The 21213-nt window shown below is 40.4% G+C and overlaps 1 protein-coding gene across 1 annotated transcript in view; it reads right to left on the reverse strand.

Moving 5' to 3' along the window:
* Positions 1-498: 498 nt before the first annotated feature.
* CFAP44 (cilia and flagella associated protein 44) overlaps positions 499-21213 on the reverse strand; it is a 44799-nt gene continuing 24084 nt past the window's right edge. The window contains 18 exon segments of the mRNA XM_042789045.1: positions 499-758; positions 761-931; positions 1495-1629; positions 2399-2559; positions 3257-3458; positions 4376-4492; positions 5650-5780; positions 7287-7397; positions 8382-8577; positions 9001-9204; positions 10609-11112; positions 14312-14489; positions 15444-15609; positions 16015-16208; positions 17161-17291; positions 17623-17785; positions 18214-18266; positions 20141-20411. Of these exon segments, the coding sequence (XP_042644979.1) occupies positions 669-758; positions 761-931; positions 1495-1629; positions 2399-2559; positions 3257-3458; positions 4376-4492; positions 5650-5780; positions 7287-7397; positions 8382-8577; positions 9001-9204; positions 10609-11112; positions 14312-14489; positions 15444-15609; positions 16015-16208; positions 17161-17291; positions 17623-17785; positions 18214-18266; positions 20141-20411 (3178 nt within the window). The 3' untranslated portion in view covers positions 499-668.

Genomic DNA, 21213 nt, shown 5'->3' on the forward strand with positions numbered 1-21213 from the left:
AGAAACGTACAGAGCCTGGCGCGCTCTCGCTCTGATCGGGCAGGTGCAAGCCCGTGGAATCACAGGCTGCCTTTGCATTTGCTGTACCCTCCAGGTAAATACCACGTCCTGCACTGCAGCGCAGTTTTCCACAGCTGCAGAGCAGAGGCAAGGGGGAAAGTATGTGACTGGCTCCATACCCAGCTGAGCGCTGTCGGCCCTGAGGAGAAAGGCCCCTTTGCTTTCTCCAAACAAACAGCACTTGCCTTGACTCTAGCTCAGCTAGCAGAGGAGCGCCACTGCTGCTAGGATGTTCAGCAAATAACAAAATACACCTCTAAGGCAGACCTCTTTCCCCAGTTTTGAGAGCACAGGTACCAAAAGCTCTGTTTGCCCGTGTGAAACATATCCGGCCTTCAACAGGCGCTCGTTTGAAGAGCGGACACAAACACATACGCACAAACACACGGGGCATCCGCCCAGGGCAAATCTCTGCACTGGACTGATGACAGCATTTACTAGTTGTATTTGCACTTTTTTATTCCGTATCTATGACTACAGTCGTATTTTGATAAGGGAAACAAATACAACCCTTTACAACTAAACCCCTGTATAGCCAAAGCAATTCTTTTCACGCTTCCAAGTATGACTACCGCCACAGGTAACCATGCCCATTTTTAAGGGACACCTTAAAATTTAGTTACCATTTCTGGTGTAAGAACAGGGAATGATTCACTTGGTGTCTCAGAGTCCCTGGTGATGAAGGCTGTAGAAAGAGGCACCCATCTTTTCTCCTAAGGAGAGCGAGTTCTTTTAAGTACCCGTCTTTTCTGCTTAGAAGATTGATTTCTTCTCTTAGGAGGGCTGTGTCATGAGCTGTGCGCTTGAGCCGTGACTCCAGCCTGGCCTTCTCTTTGATGTCAGTAGTTCGGCTGCCCTGAAATTCTACTCCCTGTAAAGAGAGGGAAAAAATAGCTCCTATAAAACAGAGGAGAATGGACAGTGGCACTTTATTTCAAGCGGGGAAAGCGAAACTTTCCAAGAGGCAGGACAGCTTCATGACTGCTCCATCCCTCACTCAGAACTACTTGGAAATCAGAGTGAGGGGCCACTGACTTAGACTCAGACTGCCAAAGGTGGCTGCCTTATTCCCTAGTATAGAAAAAAGAAAACACTTTAATTAATTTGACTGTTTCCATAGAACAGGAATAATTTTGACTTGCCGCAAGACGTTTTTTAATTAGAAATAAGATGAGTTTGTTTCAATATTAGAAAGCAGCTAAGTAAGAAATTACGGAGAAGCTGAGGTATGGCCTGCTTTAGTATCAGCTCATTCATCTCCCTTCCTACGAGACCGGGAGCAGCCATTCAGCCGGTGCCTCTAGGTGATGTTAGCCCCAGCTGCCGACTGCAGCGCAGGCTGTGAGACCAGAGAGCTGGCGAGGGCCAGAGGATCCCTTACCCAGGTCTGAACAGCCCTAAACCTCTGCGTAGTACAGTGGCTAAAAGGCTTACCAGATCATTCTTTAGTGAATCCAGCTTAGTTTCAAGTTGATGCTTTTCAAGGCAAAACCGGTTCAGCTGCTGCAACTTGCTCGTGTTTTCCTTTGTCAGCCTCATTAGCTGCTGCCGCAGGTCTAAGATTCTTCCCTAGAAAGGTATAAAAAGTTGAGCTGGGATGCAAGGGGACAAAAAGTGTGACACGGGGAAGAAGTGCTAGGCACAACATGTCACAGAAGAGATAAATAACAGGCAGCTCCAGCATACACCACCTGATCCCACAGTGTCTTTAGTGCAAGCAGTCATCTTTTTTTTTTTTTTTTTTTTTTAAATATTGCAAATGTTTAAGAAAAGCGGTTAGTTAGGCAAGAGTGTGCGAAAGAGAAAGCCATTAGGTAGATAGTACTTCCATATGTGCCCTTCTGCAAGGGCAGCGTGTTTCCTGCTTGCACCGCAGTAGCTGAGCCTTAGGCCCCCCCAGATCGAGACATGAGCTTTTCAGACTGCACCGAGGACTAGCACCCCCAGGCGTGAGCAGGGCAGCGCTGCACTCCAACAGTCTGTCACCCAAGGCAGCGGGAGGAGGCAGTAGGTGCTAAATGCCAGCTGAAAACCAAAGGAAAGCACTCTGGAAGAACTTCACATAGGCACTGAAGTAGAAGGATGCGTTTGAGGAAAGTAAAACAAAAATATCATCAACTACTCCCGTGAGAAAATAGGATGTGCATCAGCAACTGGAGCAGAGGTAGGAATGATGATGGCAAATGGGAGTTGGACATTATGGTCTATTAATGACAAGTGAAAAAAAACGAATATGAACCCATTCACAAAAGATTTTCATGTAACTGTTCAGCCCAAGGGAAATGAAGCCTTAACAGATCATCGTAACATACATCCCCCTCTTTTTCCTGCTCCTTACCTCCCACTCTTTGAGCTCCTGAGAGTGCACATACTCTTTCTCCATTATTTGCACTTTCAACTGTTCCATGCGAATGTTAACAGACTGTGCTTGAACTGCTTCAAAATCAACCATCCGGCCAAACTTCTCCATTATCAGACGATCACACTTCTCTTCCAGTCCTAACAGAAGGGGCACGGCACGAGTGGCAGCACTGTCTTTCATTAGTTAATAAGAATTTCTGCTTTGCCCCCCAGCTTTTGCCTGAGCTCTTTGGAATTTGCTCCGTAATAAATAATTCACACAAACCCAGAGCTCACAGCTGAATCTTGCTGCTTTCCCTTGCCCATCAGCACATCTGTGTGGTCACTAAACCACACTCTAAGCCAGACCTAGTAAGCCACTCCCACACCCAAAGCTATAGGGCCTCCGCAGGTTTGACGGTGCTGGACACATCTTTGGGTTTGGTCCTTGGGAAAGTCAGGGTTTCAAATAGGGCTTGTTTCATTATGCAGAGGAGGAAATTGCCAAAAAAACTTGTGTAGCTTTGGGGAAAGTACTTTTTTTCCTAGCAGTTCTGGTTTACAGCCAGAAATAGCAATCGTGTGTCCTGACTTCCAGTGTCTCATCTCAGTCAACTCTCCTTATACTAAGTTCCCAAATTATTTCACACAGCGTAACAACTCGGCAGTGCTGGAGAACTACTGGTACTTCATCGAAACAGCCCACTTGATCTGCTCTTTCTGGTTTATTTTCTGCAGTAACCAGCTGTGACACCTGTGTGAGCGTAAAGACGGGCATCTGGTGAGTTACCCACACCCAGTGAGGGGGCAGAATGAGCATTAGTACGCTGTGTTCTTCAGAGTCTCTGTTACTCACGTCGAATGAGTATCTCCATCTCCTTTTTGTCCTGGACAAGCTGCTTATGTTGCTCCTGGGCCTTCTTATAGATCTCTCTTTGCATTATCTTTTCATTATGTAGGTCCACAATTCTCTTCTGCAGATACTCTAAGGACTGGTTGGTAAATACCAAAGCCTGGGAGAAGTCACTGGGCATTTTCCCATTAACCAAGTACTCTACCTGCAAGAAACAGCCGTAAGCAAGTCTGACTTATTAAAGGTGCTGGTGACCTCTCTGGATAACAAATGTGTGAGCGCTTGAGAACTAATGAATGAGGTAACAGGAAGCGTGGGCACAACTCTCACGTTTTGGGCCTGGGCATCACGACTGCTCAGCAAAGCTCAAAGACTGCTCAGAGCTGTGATGACTGCCTATATAGAAAGCTGTCTACCCTTCTATGGCCCCTGGAACAACAGGGGAGAAGGGGACTCCCTGTCAACTACTTTTGAATGATCTGGGAGCTGAGGCCCGACTGCAGTCAGGCCTTAGACTCTTCTGTCTTTATTACCAACCTTTTAACGAAGGGAGATAAAACAAATGGAGAGAGCTGAGCTTGCCTCAGAGCTATATAAGCCAGAACAGGCAGGGGCCTAGCTTCTCTCTCTGAGGACAAGATTCAGCTCAGAGGAAATAACAGTATTGTCTTGAGTTTTCATTTTCTACTTACCATCCCTGTGCTAACAGCTGTGTAGATGAATGCATTGCATCCAATCCAGCATTACTGAATTAGACAAAACTCCCATTAGTTTCAATAGTTTGGGGGCTTTTTTTTTTTTTTTTTTTCCCCCAAGAGGATATCAGTAGGCATGAACCTGAAGGAAAATCCCAAGCCAAACCTATAAAACACTTGAAGACTATGCACATTTCAGCAATGGCCCAACCTGCCTGTCCTTACCTCTTTTTTGTCAATACAGGAGAAGGGGAAAAAAAAGAAAAACAAACCTAGAGGAAATAGCAGCATGAAGTTCAATTAATGGCATTTCACTCCCAGGAGACTATGATTAATCAGGAATTAAGGGCCCCAAAGAACAGTAACACCATTGTTTAGATGTACATAAGTCATTCTGCACCTGCAGATGCACAACATCTTGAATTACCTGATGGAGTTTCAAAGGCACAACTACATATAGCTCATTCAGTCTCTGCTGCTTTTCCTGCTGAAAGGCCTCCAGTTCCCTGTCTGCGGTGTCCAGACTGGTTTCCACGACTTTTGCCTGCAGAAAGACAAATTGTGGGCAAAGAAAATTCCTGTAGTACTCAAATACATATGGCAGCAAGGTTCTACGTTAGAGTTTCTGATCCAAAGGGAAAGAAGTATGTTAAAAAAATTTAAAAAAAAAGCATTTATTTTTATACTATGATAGATGAGTTTCATAGACAAACATGAGGCTTATTTACATATTCAAGCAAGATTCTTCTACCCTAAATACCTCTGTACACATGTACACTCATAAATGTCTCCTTAGTAGAGAAGCCCTGTATGTATCAAGGGACAGCTGCTTTGTTTAGTGTCTAAAACACTTCTAGATCTACAGAGTCTGCAAGATAATTTTTTATTGTGTTATGCCTGGAAACGCTTATTGATTCTGCATGAGAAAGAAACAATTCAGACTCAAATGTCAGACCCCAGGGTGAATATGTGGCAGCTGGCATTTAGGAAAGCCTTTAAAAACTAAACAAAAAAATGTTGTAAGTTAAGAATATTTGATGGAACATTTTTGAGACACAATAAAAGCAAGACTTGCATAATGTTATTTTGGCAGAACTCTCTCTCTCTATCCCGGATAACCCTTCAAATTAAGATATTTTTGAATTAATATAAATCAAATGTCTTTATGAATGCAGGATCTGAAAAAAGCTAAAAGGAAAACTTGTACCAAGAGAGTTTATTCCATGATTACTGTGACAAAGAGCAAAAGAAAATAACTAAAAGCAAAAGAAATAGAAGAATAGCATTTTTATGCATTTATTTTAACCTGCATTTGTGTTAAGATAAGTATTCTTTAATCTCTCCATCCCTGTACACACGCACAGAGGACAGGCCAGGCTACACCAGGTGTTTCATTCGAACCAGAGAATCCAGTTCCTGCTGCTGCATGATGGTTAATCAGCTGGGAAGGAAGTGGACCTAAAATCTGGATCAAACCTCATAGCAGCTAAGGTCAGACCGCCTTGATTTACCCTTTTCAGGAGGAGAGGTGACCCATGTTGAGCCGCCTCCTGCTGCTGCGCTACCACAGATATCTCTACCCAAACTAAGGCCTCTCAAAGGTTAGGCTTTTGCTTTTGAATCTTAGCCAAAATCACTAGTACAACATTTTCACTGTAAGGGAATCAGCCGATGATTGCTGAGAAGAAAATACTACAATACCTTTTTGGCCAAGGCATTATATTTCTTTCTGAGGTTAGCAGCAACTTTCTTTTCCTCTGTTAAAGCTTTCTCAATGTCTAATCGCTTCTGCCGGAGCTCGATGGTGTTTTGGAAGAGTGCCTCATTGCACTCTGAGAAGGAAAAAGTCACAGAATAGCTTCATTTGATTATGACTGTACTATAGTTACAGGCTTGAGCTAGTAGCTTCCCCTACTGTGCACATTGCCCAGTGTTCCCCATAATAAGACCGTGCTCTTGGTTCCCTTGAGCCTTCCCAAAGATAAACCACATGGGCCACGTTTCTCCATGAGGGAGTAAGCATCCTGGGTGGATCTTTTTTTCTTTACATTCAGTCAAGACAGTTTGTTTCCAGAATTAAGACTAAATGCATCGAAGCCAATATTAAAGCCAAATGCTCAAAAGTTAGCTTTTCTAAGTAATGCAGTCCCAGGAATTAATACATTACAGCATAATCTTCAATTATGTGAACATGTAGTTTATCCATTGCACCTTTCACTATACACGATGAACTTGCCTTAGCTATAGGTCTATTTGTAAACAAAGCTGTGGTTCACAGGACCTGTTTCATGGTAAGGAAGATCTATGAATTTCTGGCTAACTCTGTGATTTCAGTCTTACTAATCAGGTGCATAATTATGCCCAAACTAGCAGGCATAATTAAAAGAGAGTCCAATAAAGGCAAAATAAATGACACCTAAAGAGACAAATATGAAGAGGCGAATGCAACATGTAATTTCCCTATTAAATTAATAATTTGGACTTCTTTAATAAAAAGGAAAGTCTTCATTTCTTCCCAACATTTCATTGAAAAAGAAGACGAATGAGGAATTAATAAAAAATTAAATTTGTGGAAATTATGTTAAAATCTTATTTTAAAAATATGAAAAGGTAATTTGTTGGTAAATTCTAACTGAAAACAAAGCAGTATTGTTACATGGCCATTGACACTCAAAAATTAAAAAAAAAAAAAAAACAAAACAACAACACCAAAACCCACAACACCCTAAACTAGTTAAACTCATACAAAAGAAATGGGGGGGTTGGGCGTTAGAAGTTGCTTGATTTGTCGAACGTCTGAGGAGGATTTTGCAAAGTAGAGCTCCTGATTTTTCAGATACCCTTAAGAGAGCAGTTTAGCGACAGGCAATTGCTGCGTAAAGCCACGAGGTGGTAACAAAGAGCTTAATTTAACAGCGTGGTGGGGCCCCCGCAGAGTTGTCCTGAGCAGGGACCCAGCTTGGCCAGGCAGCAGGTTTCCAGAGAGCAGCTACAGCCTCGCTCCAATTCCACTCCTAAGAGGAGCCTTTTCTCTCCAGAAAACAGCCGTGAAGTGGTGAATCGTTCTTTACACAAAATAATTAATTCTTAGTGCTTAGCTAAGTTGTACTTTTCCAAACTTTTTAATTAGGGTACTCTGCAACTGCCAGTGGTTTCATGATCTTCACTGAGATTTCCTGGGGAAAAATGCTGCATTCAGGAGGGGTACACACATTCAGGCCCTTAATGACATTAATAGGCAGTGAATAATGAAAAAATCTGTGGTTTTGTTTTAAACACCCAATATTGCCCCTATAGCTAAACAAGTAGTCAGCCCAAGGAAATAATGACTTAGGTACTTTTTGGGCAAACAGAGTCATCAAAGACTTCATCTTCAGATCCAGAATTTTCTTTGTCAGTCTCCAAGCTGGATTCTTCATCATCCTCCTCTTCGTTCTCATCTTCTTCATCTGGAATAAAAGGATAGTACTGCTGGCTTGCAGAACACCCTCAGACCCACTACCTCTGCATTATGCCAATGTGCTGGCGAGCACAATCCAAATGATCCATGAAGGATCATCCTGGTAAAATGTGAATCGATGCACCTTGTGCCTATTGATCTAATCATTTCACAGAACGAAAAAAAAAAAAAGAAAATTAACAAAAAAAAAAAAAATGAGGGAGAGAGATCATCTAGTAGTGCCAAAGGCACAGACACAGGCACATTTTCGGGACTTCTTTCAATAATGTTTCCTCTCTTTATATGGGCTAGGAATTTAAATCTTGTGGTTTTACCATTCTACTACAGAGATTAATCAAACCAAATACGGATGCACAAAACTGCCACAAAAGCATCACTGTTGTCTGCACTTCTTGCTAATTGTGGCCCACTTGAAATCAAAAGCCAAGTCAGAGAGGAATCACAAGTATTTTACCACAGTAAGACAGCCTTAACAATTTAAACCCGAGTCACTAAGATAAATTAAATCCTTTCATAATATGTTTAGTCCTGTGACTAATAGATGATTGCAGATGAGGTTTATGATCTCTCATTAGTCAACGGACAGATTAAAGGAGAATTTCATGAATGTAGCAGACTAATCACTTATCCATAGCTCCCATTGGCACAGCATAGGAAGTACCTATTTAAAGCTTTGTCTCTTCTTCATACCAATTATCAGTCCTCAACCCTGACTTTCAGGAAGTAAATTGCAGGAGCTGTCAGACCAAACGTAGTCATGTTAGAAACTGAATTACATAGTTATCATTCAGGATGGCTGCCACAGAACATGGGTTGGTATACAAACAAAGCTGGGTAGGTCTGATTTATGGTTTTTTGAACTGAGTTCAGTGTTGCACCTACACAGGGCTCCAGCTAGACTGAGAGACATTTACTTGACCACATGGGAGTCTGTGTAACAAATCCATAAAACAAGAAGAACAGTATCTCCAACCTGTTTCTCTTCCTACTACTTTTTTTTCCATGCACTTGATTTTCTTCTTCAGAACCTTGGTCAGAAAATGGGCAAACTCATTGTTTTCTCCAAGGGATGCTTGGAAGTTGGCATAAAGAGCTTTCTCACATTCCTGAAGCTTTACAATCTCACACTTTCTATCCTCCATCTGTGCAAGGTAGCTGTTCAATTTTGACTAAAAAAACAAAAAAAAAATCCATTTCAGTTAAAAGGTACAACCCACGTGTGTGTTTATAGGATGTATCTGTGAAGATCTGGAAATGCAAAACTTGTCTCTCTCTTTAAAACCATACTTCAGTCAAGCAAAACCTAGAAGCATGCTCGTAAATTTAAGTATATGATTTATCATTTATTCCACATCATGATGTACCTATTAAAATATAACTGTTAAGATTATGAAACGATTAACTACTGAAAGTTAAAAGCAACCATCCTAGGCTGATCATCAAGAGTTTCTTATTTTTCAAAATCTACCACTAGACACTGGATCAGTGCTAAAATGAAGCAAAGAGGTGCCACCGTTTACTTTATGGCTTGCTTTTGTTTCAAGCCATGCATTAGTGCTACTGTTAAAACCAGAGACACATGGCCTACTTACTTGCACGGCCTCCTGCTCACTGATGAGGGTGTTAACGTGGCCCTGGAGAAGGTTCTCATGTTCCTCGAGGCTCTTCAGGATAAGCAGCTCTTCATACCACGTGATGTAGCGCAGGTCAGCATTCTTCATCTGAACATCCAGCTTCAATTTCTTGTGCCGCAGAAAGCGAAGCTCAGCATCAAAGGTGATCACCAAGGTATTGATCTGGAGCATATGAAACAATCAAATGCAGGACAGGAAAAGCATTAGGAGCCGAGCGAAACATGTAAAGCTAGAGAAAGTGGCAGAAGGGAAAAATTCTCTCTGCCAAATCAACAACGTATCCATGTTATTTACTATGGATTACTGAAGTGCTTAGAAAGACAGAGTTAACCCCAAAGGTGTCTTTGTTCTCAGCACAATAGTAAAAGAATCACCAGGGCTTCACAGGAATGTTTCATTGCATCCCACTCCACCCCACAAGGATTTTACTCTTCACAGAATGTTTTACAGTAGCCTGAAGTACTTCATTTAACTACCCCAGATGTACCAATAAATACTTCTGCCTTCACAGACTTCTTTCAGAAGACCTGCCAGCTCTTCCCTTAGACATTTACAGTTAAATCAGTATTAGCAGCTGCCAACATTAACTTTTATATATATGATGGTCACAGCAGTATTTGGATATTCTCTCAAAACCTTCACACACATGAACATGAGGGTGTCTGTGTTGGGGTAGATCAAAGAGTCAACGGCCAATAGCAGGAATTAGAGAAAAGGCAGTAAGAAATGGAGCAGACAAGCGAACGGTGGTACACCTCTGCCACGCTCCTCTCTGTACCTTCCTCAACTCTGACCTAGGGACGTCCTGAGCTTGAAGCAGTATGTTTGCGTTCAACAGCTTTGAATGGATTTTTCTTCCATAGTTTGTCACATTGTAGCTTCCCCCACATCCCAACACTGAGTTCCAAAGCTTATTTATTACTGGATAGGAAAATTATTTCCATTTGCATGTTTCAAGCTTTCTACATGATCATTTCATTTGATATCTCTCCTTCTTTTATGAGAGGATTCCCACTCTCTTTTTCTATACTATTCATAATTTTACCAACTGTGCTACAACCCTTTCAGTTGTCCCTTTCCCAGGCAAAAGATGATTTAGCCATTTAGATGTGCCTTTTAAATAAGCTTTTCCATGACACAGCGTTTTGGTTACTCTCTTTCTACTGTTCCTTTTCTAATGCTACAAAATCATTTTTGAGACCAAAGGGTTGGGACTACAGTTATTTAAGAGCTGAGAACATCATGAACCTACTAAGTTGCAGTGATGCTCCTTTTTTTCCCTCTTTGTCACTTTTCAAGTAATTTCTAACATTTTTCTTGTCTTTTTTTGGCCATTAAGCTCATAGTTTCATAGAGCAATCAATAAGAAATCTAGGTAGTAATAGTCAGCACACAGGTCACAGTTAGGGATTTATATAGATTTACATTGTAAATTTGCACCAAATAGCATTTTCCTGACCTTTGGAAAACAGGAATAGTTGCAATTCTGAGATGGAAAGGGTTTTGGTTTTATTTCTGATACAGTGGTATTGTTCAAGCTGAGAAAAATCATTTTTTATTTCATACCTTTTTGATCAAGGTCTCCTGTAAGTATAGATTTTTTATCTTCTCCCTCTTTAAAATTTCCAGTTCCATTTCTGTTGGCTCTGCCTTCTCAATCTCAAAAACCTTTCGTTGCTCTGTGACCACAGATGGTGCTGTTTTCATTGGACATGAACTTGCAGCCTGTGCCCCAGGGCCAGTCTCTTTAATGGAAGGAGCTTGAAAAATACCACCCCCAAATGCATGAGATGAGGGAGACCCTTCCACTTGTTCCTGAAGCTTTGCCTTGGCCTCCTGCTCCTCTTTGAACTTCAGGAGGATGTCACTGTCATACTCAAATTTTTTTTCAGGAACCTCATCTGGGTGTAATTGAGGGATCAGGGGAAGCGGGAGACATTCTGATGAATCCAAGGCTGCCTGTATGGATTTCAATTCTTGCACTAAACACTTGATTTCATCAATAATAGAAACCTTGAGATCCCTCAAAGACATGATCTCTTTGTTCATATTCATTTTCCTCTCATGGATCTGCAAAGGAAGAATTATTTTAGTGGGATTTCCCAGGAACACTTACACAGTATGTAGTCTTCCCCAATGCAAGAAACAGTTAAGAGGTTTGTTGTACTGGCTTTCCCTCCTTCCATACTAGCTTTCTTTTCTGTACCATCTCCACACATTAGCATTTTTAAACAGCTGTCTTTCAGTCTGTGGTTTTAAAATCTTTGGAACGACCCCTCCTTCACGGAAATCAGCAAAGGTGTAAGAAAGGGAATGAGGCTTCCTCATTCTCTCAGTTCCTGACTTGATTGTGAGTTGCTTGACATGAGATGTTGAAGCAGTGCAGAAAGCAGACAGAGGCTGTGAAAATAAGCTTTGGGGTTTAGAGGATTAGTCATTTGGGCTCTCTCTCAAATACAGAGAGTATCTCAGCTTTGATATATGGCCCTCTTTTCAGGCATATAGTACAAATAATAGACTAATAAAGAAAATTAGGTTTCTTTGAGTCCTTTGTAAAGCAAGCATCCATCCCCAAGACAAAAGAAACATACCTGAGTGGACCTTTACTGTACACACTACCAAATGCACAGCTATCAAAGAAGTCTAGATTTTTGTACATAGTCACTGAAACAAAGCCGTTATCTCACATAACCTCAAAGATACGGAAGCAGTCCTCCATAAAGGTAGGTTCTGGAAGGCAGATGAGACTCTTGTCTTTTATACGTGATGATGAAGCTGAAATCACAGCTACTGTGGGTGGTTAGAAATGGAACAAAGTTCTGAATTTTTGAAGTATAGTAGATAGCAATATTAAAAACAAGAAAGTAACTTTCTGTCAGATGCTTTTAGATTTCATACAAGCCACTAGATGCCCCAAACAAATGCCCACCAGGCCTTCCAGCAGTCCAGAGTCTCAAAGTCAACTCAGAAAACTTTGGCACCAGCTGAATATAATTTTTCTCCAACTCAAGATGAAGATCCACTAACCTGAAAAGTGACACTTATATCAGATGTCAGTGGTGGGAATTAAACAGCCAAGTGCAGCAAAACCTATTTGTAACAACTTATTTGCATCTTGCTTGGCCTGTAGGCAGACCTCAGTAATAATTCTATATTCAGAATTCAATAATAATAATTCTGCTCAACGTCATTAATTATATGGATGATGGAGCAAAGCATACCCTCAGCAAGTCTGCTGATAATGCAAAACTGGGATGAGCGGCTGATACATCAGAGGGTTGTGCTGCCATCCAGAGGGGCAGGCTGGAGAGATGGACTGACAGCAACCTCATGAACAAGTGGAAGTGCAAAGCCCTGTATCTGGAGAGGAACAACCCCATGCACTGGTACATGCTGAGGGCTGACCATCTGGAAAGCAATTTTGCAGAAAAGAACCTGGGGGTCTTGGTGGATACCAAGTGGACCATGAGCCAGCAACATGCCCTTGTTGCAAAGAGGGCTAACATTATCCTGGAGTGCATTAGGGAGTGCTGCCACAGGTCGAGAGAGGTGATAATCTCTCCTCAGCAGTGGCAAGGTCACATCTGGAGTGCTGTTTCCAGTTCTGGGTTCCCCTGTACAAGAGAGAGTGAGCGCTAGTGGAAACAGTCCAGTGAAAGGCCACTAAGATGACTAAGGGACCGGAGCATCTCTCATATGAGGAAAGACTGAGAGAGCTGGGACTGTTCAGCCTGGAGAAGAGAAGGCTTAGGGGGTGTGGATCTCATCAATGTATATAAATACCTGAAGGGAGGGTGCAAAGAGGATGGAGCCATACTCTTTTCAGTGGTACTCAGTGACTGGCAAGGGGCAATGGGCAAACTGAAACACAGGAGCTTCCCTCTGAACATTAGGAAACACTTTTTTTACTCTGAGGGTGACTGAGCACTGGCACAGATTGCCCACAGAGGTTGTGGGATCTCCATCCTTGGGGATATTAAAAAGCCGTCTGGACATCTCCTTCTGTGATAAGGAGATGCTATATTAATTTACTCTTTTCACATGAAATAAGAATTGAATGTGATCTAACATTAATATATTTGACAGAAACTTCTCTGATGTTTATAAAAGAAAACAACCGTATACACCAGCCACCTGAAGTAACTGGAATTCTTCATCTGTATAAACCTGGAATTTACAACAAGAACTATTCGCTTTGGTTGAACTGGCTTGTCCTACTGAGTTAGGTTAATCACTGGGTGTCTGGTAACATCAGCACTACAATGAAGTACTGGAGCCCAAGCATGAGATTAAAACAATCCAATAAATCTCCTGAGACTGTAACATTGCTTCTGTAATACTTAGACCTCGCTATCAAAGCAATCCATCCTAGAGGGTGCCTCAAATTAGACAACTGGTTCATGAGGATAAGACTGGAAAAGATTCAGGGCTGCTGAGAGTACAACTTACACTTTGCCAGACAAAGATAACCCATGCAATGAAGAGGCTCTTCTGTCAGTAAGCAGGGCAAGAAATAAGCCTTCCTACCAAGAAGCAACTAGACAGTTCCAAGTTCAATAGATATATTTCTTCATTGTTCTTTTAGCGAAATAAATTTGTCACTCATTAGCACTACAGCCAAATAAAATGAAAAACAGTTCCTATGAGAAGAAGAATTGGGGGAAAGAAGTCACATTGAAAGCAACAAAGATACTGCACAACATTTGAGCTTCTTCTGTCTTTGTGGTTAAAAGACATGTGGTAGCTGTAGGAGTTCTATCCCAGAAAGTTGGCACCAAATGACCTCGTTTCTCAGGAAGACTCCAATGCTTAGTACCCAGAAGCAGTGATTGCCAAAGTGCAAATATGAAGAGGCCACAATAGAAACATGTGTCCTCGCTCACATCCCTGTTTTTGTGAAGGTATTTCATGGCAGGGGTATTTAGCTCAGTGTTTTAAGGAAAGCATACCAGTTACTAGACAGTAAGACTTTTTGAAGGACTCAAAAAGACAGATGTTCCTGCTAAAGTATCAGAAAATGTAAATTCTCTTTCTCACTGAAAAAGAGCCAGCTGTGAGTTATCTTGGATTGATTCAGGTTTCAGTTTGGTGAAGCACTAACAGTCCACGAGAGAAAGGCTGATTTCTAACTAAAGCTGACTCAACATAGTCTCCTTTAAGGTGTTCTCCCACACCGAGTTCCTTTCAGAAAACTTCTGCAGTGACTAATACATTATCCTCCCTCCTCAAAAAAGGGGAAATATACACATCAATGAATCAGTTTACATACCAACACTTCCAGGGATGTAAGCTGCATCACCTTCTTCTCAGCGTTCACATGTTTGTGTTCAGGGACTCTGTAGTTAGTGGCAGTCTTCAGCTTATAACATCCCATATTTTCCCGTGCTTCTTTGATGTCCTCAACATCTTTGGGATTCTCATAGTCATCCCTAGGTTTGCTCTTGTATCTGGTAGGTACAAAACAATGCTAAACTTTAAGAGAGGAAGTATACAGATGAACAAACAGGGTCATTTCATACCTTCTGATTTGTGCAGCAAGGCTTGGTAGGTGAGCTAGGGATCAAGAATCACACATCTCTTTCAGAAAAGAATGGCTACTTTGGGAAGAACATCCTTGCACATTTGAGTGAAAAACACGTATTTTTGGTTTTGTTTTGGTTTTTTTTTTCCCCAAGAACTCTAGTAACATAGCTCTGCCATTGGACAGATTAAACCTTTACACTCAGACTGAGTTCTAGGTTTAGTGACTACATGCTGCTCTTAATCTCAAGGAGACACATGTCAACACTCCACCATTCTGTAGCACAGAATACCAGATCCTACTCTGTATTGTTAAACACTTAATAACCTCAAAAGCCTTGTATTCTGACACTACATTGGTCCCATTCCCTGTCACTCATCCCCTAATGAAGAACTGTATTTCCATGAGCATTCAAAGGTGTATTGCTCCCCTTTCTTGTCTCTCAAGATAAAGACCAGCACAGAGCATGAAGGCATATCATGAACACCCATATAATGGCTGTGGTGTTAGCACAACTGACTTAACCCAGCTGTTACAGCATCTGCTCTATGTAGTGCAGGCAGGGTTAACTGAGACATGACTGTAATCGTCTAGGTGTCCTTCAGTCGTGATCAATTTAGACATCTTTTTACTCCCTGCCTGAAGATGCAGCTACCTAGCTGAAGTTTTTTAGTATTTTAGAACAATAGAAACTAACTGAAAGATTTTAGTGCTCTCTTGAGACTCAGAGATACATGAAAACTCATCTATTTTAATTACAACCACTAGGAATATAAAGTCTAGGCAGAGATACTTAGTGCCATATGACAGCTAAATAGCATTACTTGACCTCAGACAAGAAACAGAACTGAAAGGTCACAGAGACCAGTTCAAGACTCACAATTCATCCCACTCTGCCTTCCTCTTCATGATCTTAGCTTTCACCTTGTCAGATTTCTCAACAATTCTTCTGATGTGCTCATGTTTGCTTTCTATGTAATGTGTCATTGGCTTTCGGACCTCTGACATCTTCAGCTTTTCAGTCTCACCCTCGAAAGTTCTGTCATCTGGACCAAAAAATAACCATGTGAAGATGTGAATACCATGCAGCACAGTGCCGTGCCAACTACAGGAACCCCCCCGAGATGGCTCCTGTAGAGCTGGTGTCAAACAGTATAGTTCCAGTGTAGTGGATGTTCTGAACGCATGCGGACTCTTTGACTCGACTCTTAGTCACATTCTACCCACAGGCTTGATAGACAATTGCTGACGCTGACTTAAACATGGAAAACTATGTATGTGTGTTACTACCTATGTGGGTACTGAGGAAACATACCACATTTGTATTTCTTTTCTTGTACCTAAAGAAATTATAATTTCTTTAGCTTGGACTCAGGAAAACAAACTAAGATGAAAGACAGAGACCACATTACTCATAAGATTTAAATGGTCATTATTAGCCCTATTCGTACGCCTTGTCTCTGCGACGATCTCCCTTTTTTCTGCTTGTTTACAGGTCCATTTAAGTACTGTCCTCTTCCATGACTGGTGTTCCTTATCTTGGTAGTATTTCTCAGACATTGCTAGAAGTCTGTACGTGGAAATCTGATGATTGCTTTGAATAGCATGAACAGTAACAGTGTCAAATTCCAGTGAGTCCCGAAACCTGAAAAGCCAAATTAGATAAAACTGTCTGATGTCAGTAGGCACAACCTACCATTTTGCCTTGACCAAAAGGACATGAATAATGTAGTTTGCTTATTGCACATACAATCATTACATGTAAATTCACAAGTCAGTAAGTAATAGTATGATGACATCTGACACTACCTATTGACTTTTATCCGATCTAGGAATGAAGATGCTCAAGAATAAACATATTAAGACCTCTCCCAATACTGAAACTTACACCAGGTTCTTCATGAGAATATCTTTCATCTGCCATTAAGGACTGATTAAAAACATGTTCATTCAAGTCTTTTTCCCAGTCACACACTCTGTGTGCCTAAGGTGGTTTTGTTATTGTGTGTTTTTTCTATCATGTATTTATTTTTAGGAATTCATCTTTTACTATATGCTTAGATTTAAGAAAACCAAAACAAAAATACACCTTGTGCTTAAACTTGTGTTCTTGAGAAAATTAATTTTGTAACTTTAAACTGTATAGGCAACACTGTTAGCAATTAAAATATCTGACACACATGCAACATGACTGAAAAACAAAGGTTCATTTCACAGGTTGTGCTTCAAAGTTTCAATAAGAGTTCTTGGCTTTTACTGAACCTACTGGCAAAAATGCAGGCAAACAGTCTCAGAAAAACCCCCACTTTTCTAAATATATAAGTGAATCAACCTTGATTTGAATATCTTAATTTTTATCAAAGATTCAAAAGAAGTAAGTACACCCAAATATCAAAATATTTTCTTGTGTATGTTCCAAGTAAAATAAAAACAGAATCATAACAGAACAGAAGAAATATTGATTAGATAAGGGGGAAAAAAAAAAGGAAAAAAAAAACAACACCCAAACATTATTTTTCCTTGGGGCAGGTACAACTACATAAATTACAAGCATCACGCAAGGTCAGAGGGAGGAGTAGAAGAAAAGTGGTACTTACTGATTTTGTAGTTTCTGCAGGGCAATCAAGTGTTTCTCATGCTCCCAAGCCAGCTCCTTTTGCACTAACAGGATTCTCTGTGCTGTCTGTCTATCCAGCTCCTCAAAGATCCTATGGTCCATCTTATACTGCTGCAGAAAGACATAAAACCCAGCGTCACTTTATCTTGCCTACTAAGTTTTGATAATAAATATTTTTGCCCAGGTGCCAGAGATCCATGCGCATCAACACAATCCTTTATTTCAGGAGCTATTCAGACCTCCAAAGAGAACCACATTTTTCCCATGTGCTTCTTAAATGGCAAAAATCATCAGCTGTCATTCAGAAGTCTCAGCAAATTATACATTCATAGAACTTCTTAATGCAAAGGGTTGGACATCTTTGGCCTCAACACAACAGGTAGCAACATTTTAGAATAAGGTGCCTCTAAAGGTAAACGACCCTTATAAAAACCAGATATACCTCTTTGTGCAGCTGCATGTGCTTGGGCAACTCCTGATTCTTTTGAAGAAGAAAGAGAAACTCATGCCTCAGTGCCATTAACTTCTCTCTTTTCTTTTTTTTTTTTTCTTCAGCTTCCTTCATTATCCGCTCATACTCCTTTTTCTGCTTGACTCCCTCAATGCTGAAAATACATGAAAAAGGAAATGGTGCTATCCCAATGGAAGAGAGGAAAGATTACAGTTTACGTAACCTTTTGTATTTTCTTGACAGCCTTAAACTCCCAGTGAACTCAACAGCTCTCAAGGTAACTTAGAAAGAAATCATCTTCCTGTATATTTGTACAGTCCTAACGTCACAGGGCTTTGACCTTGATCTTGTGCTGCCTCTGTAGTCTAAAGTTAAGTAAGTCTCAGAGTACAATATTTGAGTTACTTCCACAGAAAAGATGAAATTGAGGAAATAGCTGAAAAAACTTTGTGTAACAAGAAAATGACCCAAATTTAGGGTGATCAACTTCTCCCACCTCTTAGAGAAAAAGAAACATGTGGTCTGAAGAAAGAGCTACCAACACTTGAAAATCTCTTTCACCATTATCCAAGCATCTCTTACTTGTAGGCATTGGGATCTTCAATGTCTTCAGCCTTCTCCTTCTCAAGACCACTCTGGAATAAAAATGTTGTCTTGCCTTTAAACAAGCAATAGTTTCAACAGACAATACAGCTTTTACAAACATTAAGACAGAAGTCCCATTGCCTCTCACAAAACCAAATGAAATCTTCGTTATCAATATTGCTATACAGGCCTTAAATATCAGGTTTTAATATTTCAAGAAGAAAAAAGCAATTAAGTTGGTTTATGTGTAAAAGAATGAATGAAGCATAGTTCTTAGGGACAGAGAACACAAATCCTATATCCTCACCATCAACATTAACTATTGCATCATTGCTTGTCCTAGCTTCACTCTGTCCCACAACATCTTTAGTTCTCTACCCTCCAAACCCAATTCTCTTGTTTCCCCTCACTGCCACACTGACAAGAGACAACACATCCTGGGCTAATTCCAAATTACATGTGTAATTAAACTGGTTTGCTTCTGCTGACTGCATAATGGAGTTCACAATTATTAGCTGTGAAGAATGACAGATGGATGGACACTGCAGTCACACAAGCCTCATTTCCCTAGGCAATCATGCTCTGAAAAAAAAAAAAAAAAGGGAGGCCTATCAACCCTACAGTGAATACAGTCTTACTAAATTGATCTGTAATTTAACTCAATTAGTTTCAGAGGATTTGTATTTGATTCTCTAAGAATCTCATTAAGTTTAATGAAGACAGAATTTTTCAAAACTTCCACATGACTTAAAACTAGAATAGATACTTAATGAAGATATACTTTGATAAGGGAAAAACTCTATTAGGATGGTCATTAAGCAGTGTTGCTAGCCTGAACAATAGAAATTGACCATAAAGATCTTTATATAGAGCTACTTACATACTCAAAATGATAAAACTGTATATATGCTTTTTAATTGTAGATTAATCACTACTTGTAATACAGGAGCTAGCAAGGCTTTGATATCACATTTCAATCATTCACTTAGTTTAAGAAAATAATTTTGAGTCTATTCTCAGGGCTATATATTCTTGTGGTACTGGTAAAGAATTCCAACTAGTCATGAACAATTTAAATAAATGACCAAAATCACAATTTCCTCTCTGTCTCCCTCATCAAGCATCTTCCAAAACGTAGCTACCAACTAATATTAAAAATATATAAAATTGAATGGTTTATGTTAACACTTTCAAGACTTTTAAACTGTACTGAACGCATATCTACTCTAAAATTCATTGTATATGATAGTACTTCTTTACTAAAAAGATCTCACTGCTTCTTTCAAGTTACATTTGTTTAACTCAAGCACTCAAGAGATTTTTAAAAAATTCAATAAAGTCTGAACATTTTCAGTGGGGGAGTTGACACCTCTCTGTTCTTGTGTATTATCAGCACAACTGTTGTCGATGAAAGAACAACAGTATCAGCATCGTGCTGTGCTATTTTGCAAATTTAAAAAATCCAACTTGTGAATTATATACAAATGGTACTAGATGTACTGAGAAACTACACATTTGGTATTCTCCAACATTATTTCTAGAATCCCCATCCAGAGCAGAATCATACTTTACTGGAATTAAATCCAAGACGGGTATTAAGTATGACAAATCCTTGTGGTTCTTTCATTCTAGGAATGTGCACGATTACAACTTTGAGTGGGAAAAGACCAGTAGAATATTACATATGAACAACACATACTATGCTTATTTGGAGAAAACCACAAAATACTGAGAAGGAGCAATGCAATCATAGTGCCTGTTCATTAGGGAATGTTTTGCAAGAGATATTCTTCCAAATTGTTTGGGAAACCTCAGCTTTTGCTATGAAAGATCTATGATGCCAAATAACTGAATTGCATTTTGTCCATCTGCAGTAGTTGCATAGTAAATAGGCCTACTTTAGTGAAAGAGGATAGTGACTTACCCTAGGAGGGGGGATTTTGGCTTTTATCTCTTTGTGAATATCCTCTGGAGACAAGACATTGAAAGTAAAAATGTTCCCATCTCCACCACAGGTAATTAGAAACCTATCATCATAACTAGAACAGATCCCCTGGATCTGGCCATAATCATTGTCATGTACATTGAAGCACCAGTATTCCTTCAGGGTATTCAGTGAGAGGTCTTTATCTTGGAGAGGATAAACACGCAGTGCGCCATTCTGCATCCCACAGAACATCAGCTGTCTGCTGGTACTGTCAAATAAACAACAAGAAACAGTAATGGCAGGAAACTTGTAAGGCCACAGCTCAAAACACAGTACTTGAAAAGAGCTAACCTAGCTTAATAAATGTAGCTTTCTCAAGTTTGTAAGCTGGGAGGCAAAGTATTTGGACCATTTAAAGTATGGGTGATACTACTACGACAGTTTTTCCAGCTAATTGGCGGCTCAGGGATGTTCCAGCACTTGCTGAGTATCATGGAACTGGTCTCAGCCTGAGTTGGGCAGGGTAGCAGACATCAAGTTCAGAGCCAGAAAAGCAGTTTTCTAGTACAGGTGGTGGTAAACGCAGCCAGCTGTAGATTAAAGCCTGAACTAAACCTCCCTCCTTAGATGCAGAACTTGCCTAGCCTTTCAGGGAATCTAATATTGGGAGTCTGAAAACAGCTCACCCTTTTCATTTGTACAGTTCACAGAATGTCCTGAGAAGCCTGTACTCTCTGCACAAGAGGAGTAGACTGATCCCTCCATGTTCTCCTCAAGGGCTAACTGTGGCCTCTTTGCTAACTATGAAAAAGAACTGCTGTTCTCGTAATCACAACCCGCAGTGACTTCTAATGGTTCTCCTGGAGTTCTACAATCTAAGATGTTTGAGTCCTAATCAATAATTAGAAATCAGACATTTTATTCTTTGATGGGCTTTTTAAATTATTCTATCAGACAGTGCGCGACTGTCTCCATTAGGACTTTTACGTGAAACTCAGTACCAGGAAAACCAGAGAGAATTCCTGCATACTAGAGTTGAGACACAATTAAAAGGGGACAAAGCAGTGTAC

The sequence above is a fragment of the Tyto alba genome, unplaced genomic scaffold, assembly GCF_018691265.1.
Source record: "Tyto alba isolate M040663 unplaced genomic scaffold, T.alba_DEE_v4.0 Super-Scaffold_14, whole genome shotgun sequence".
Taxonomy (NCBI): Eukaryota; Metazoa; Chordata; class Aves; order Strigiformes; family Tytonidae; genus Tyto; species Tyto alba.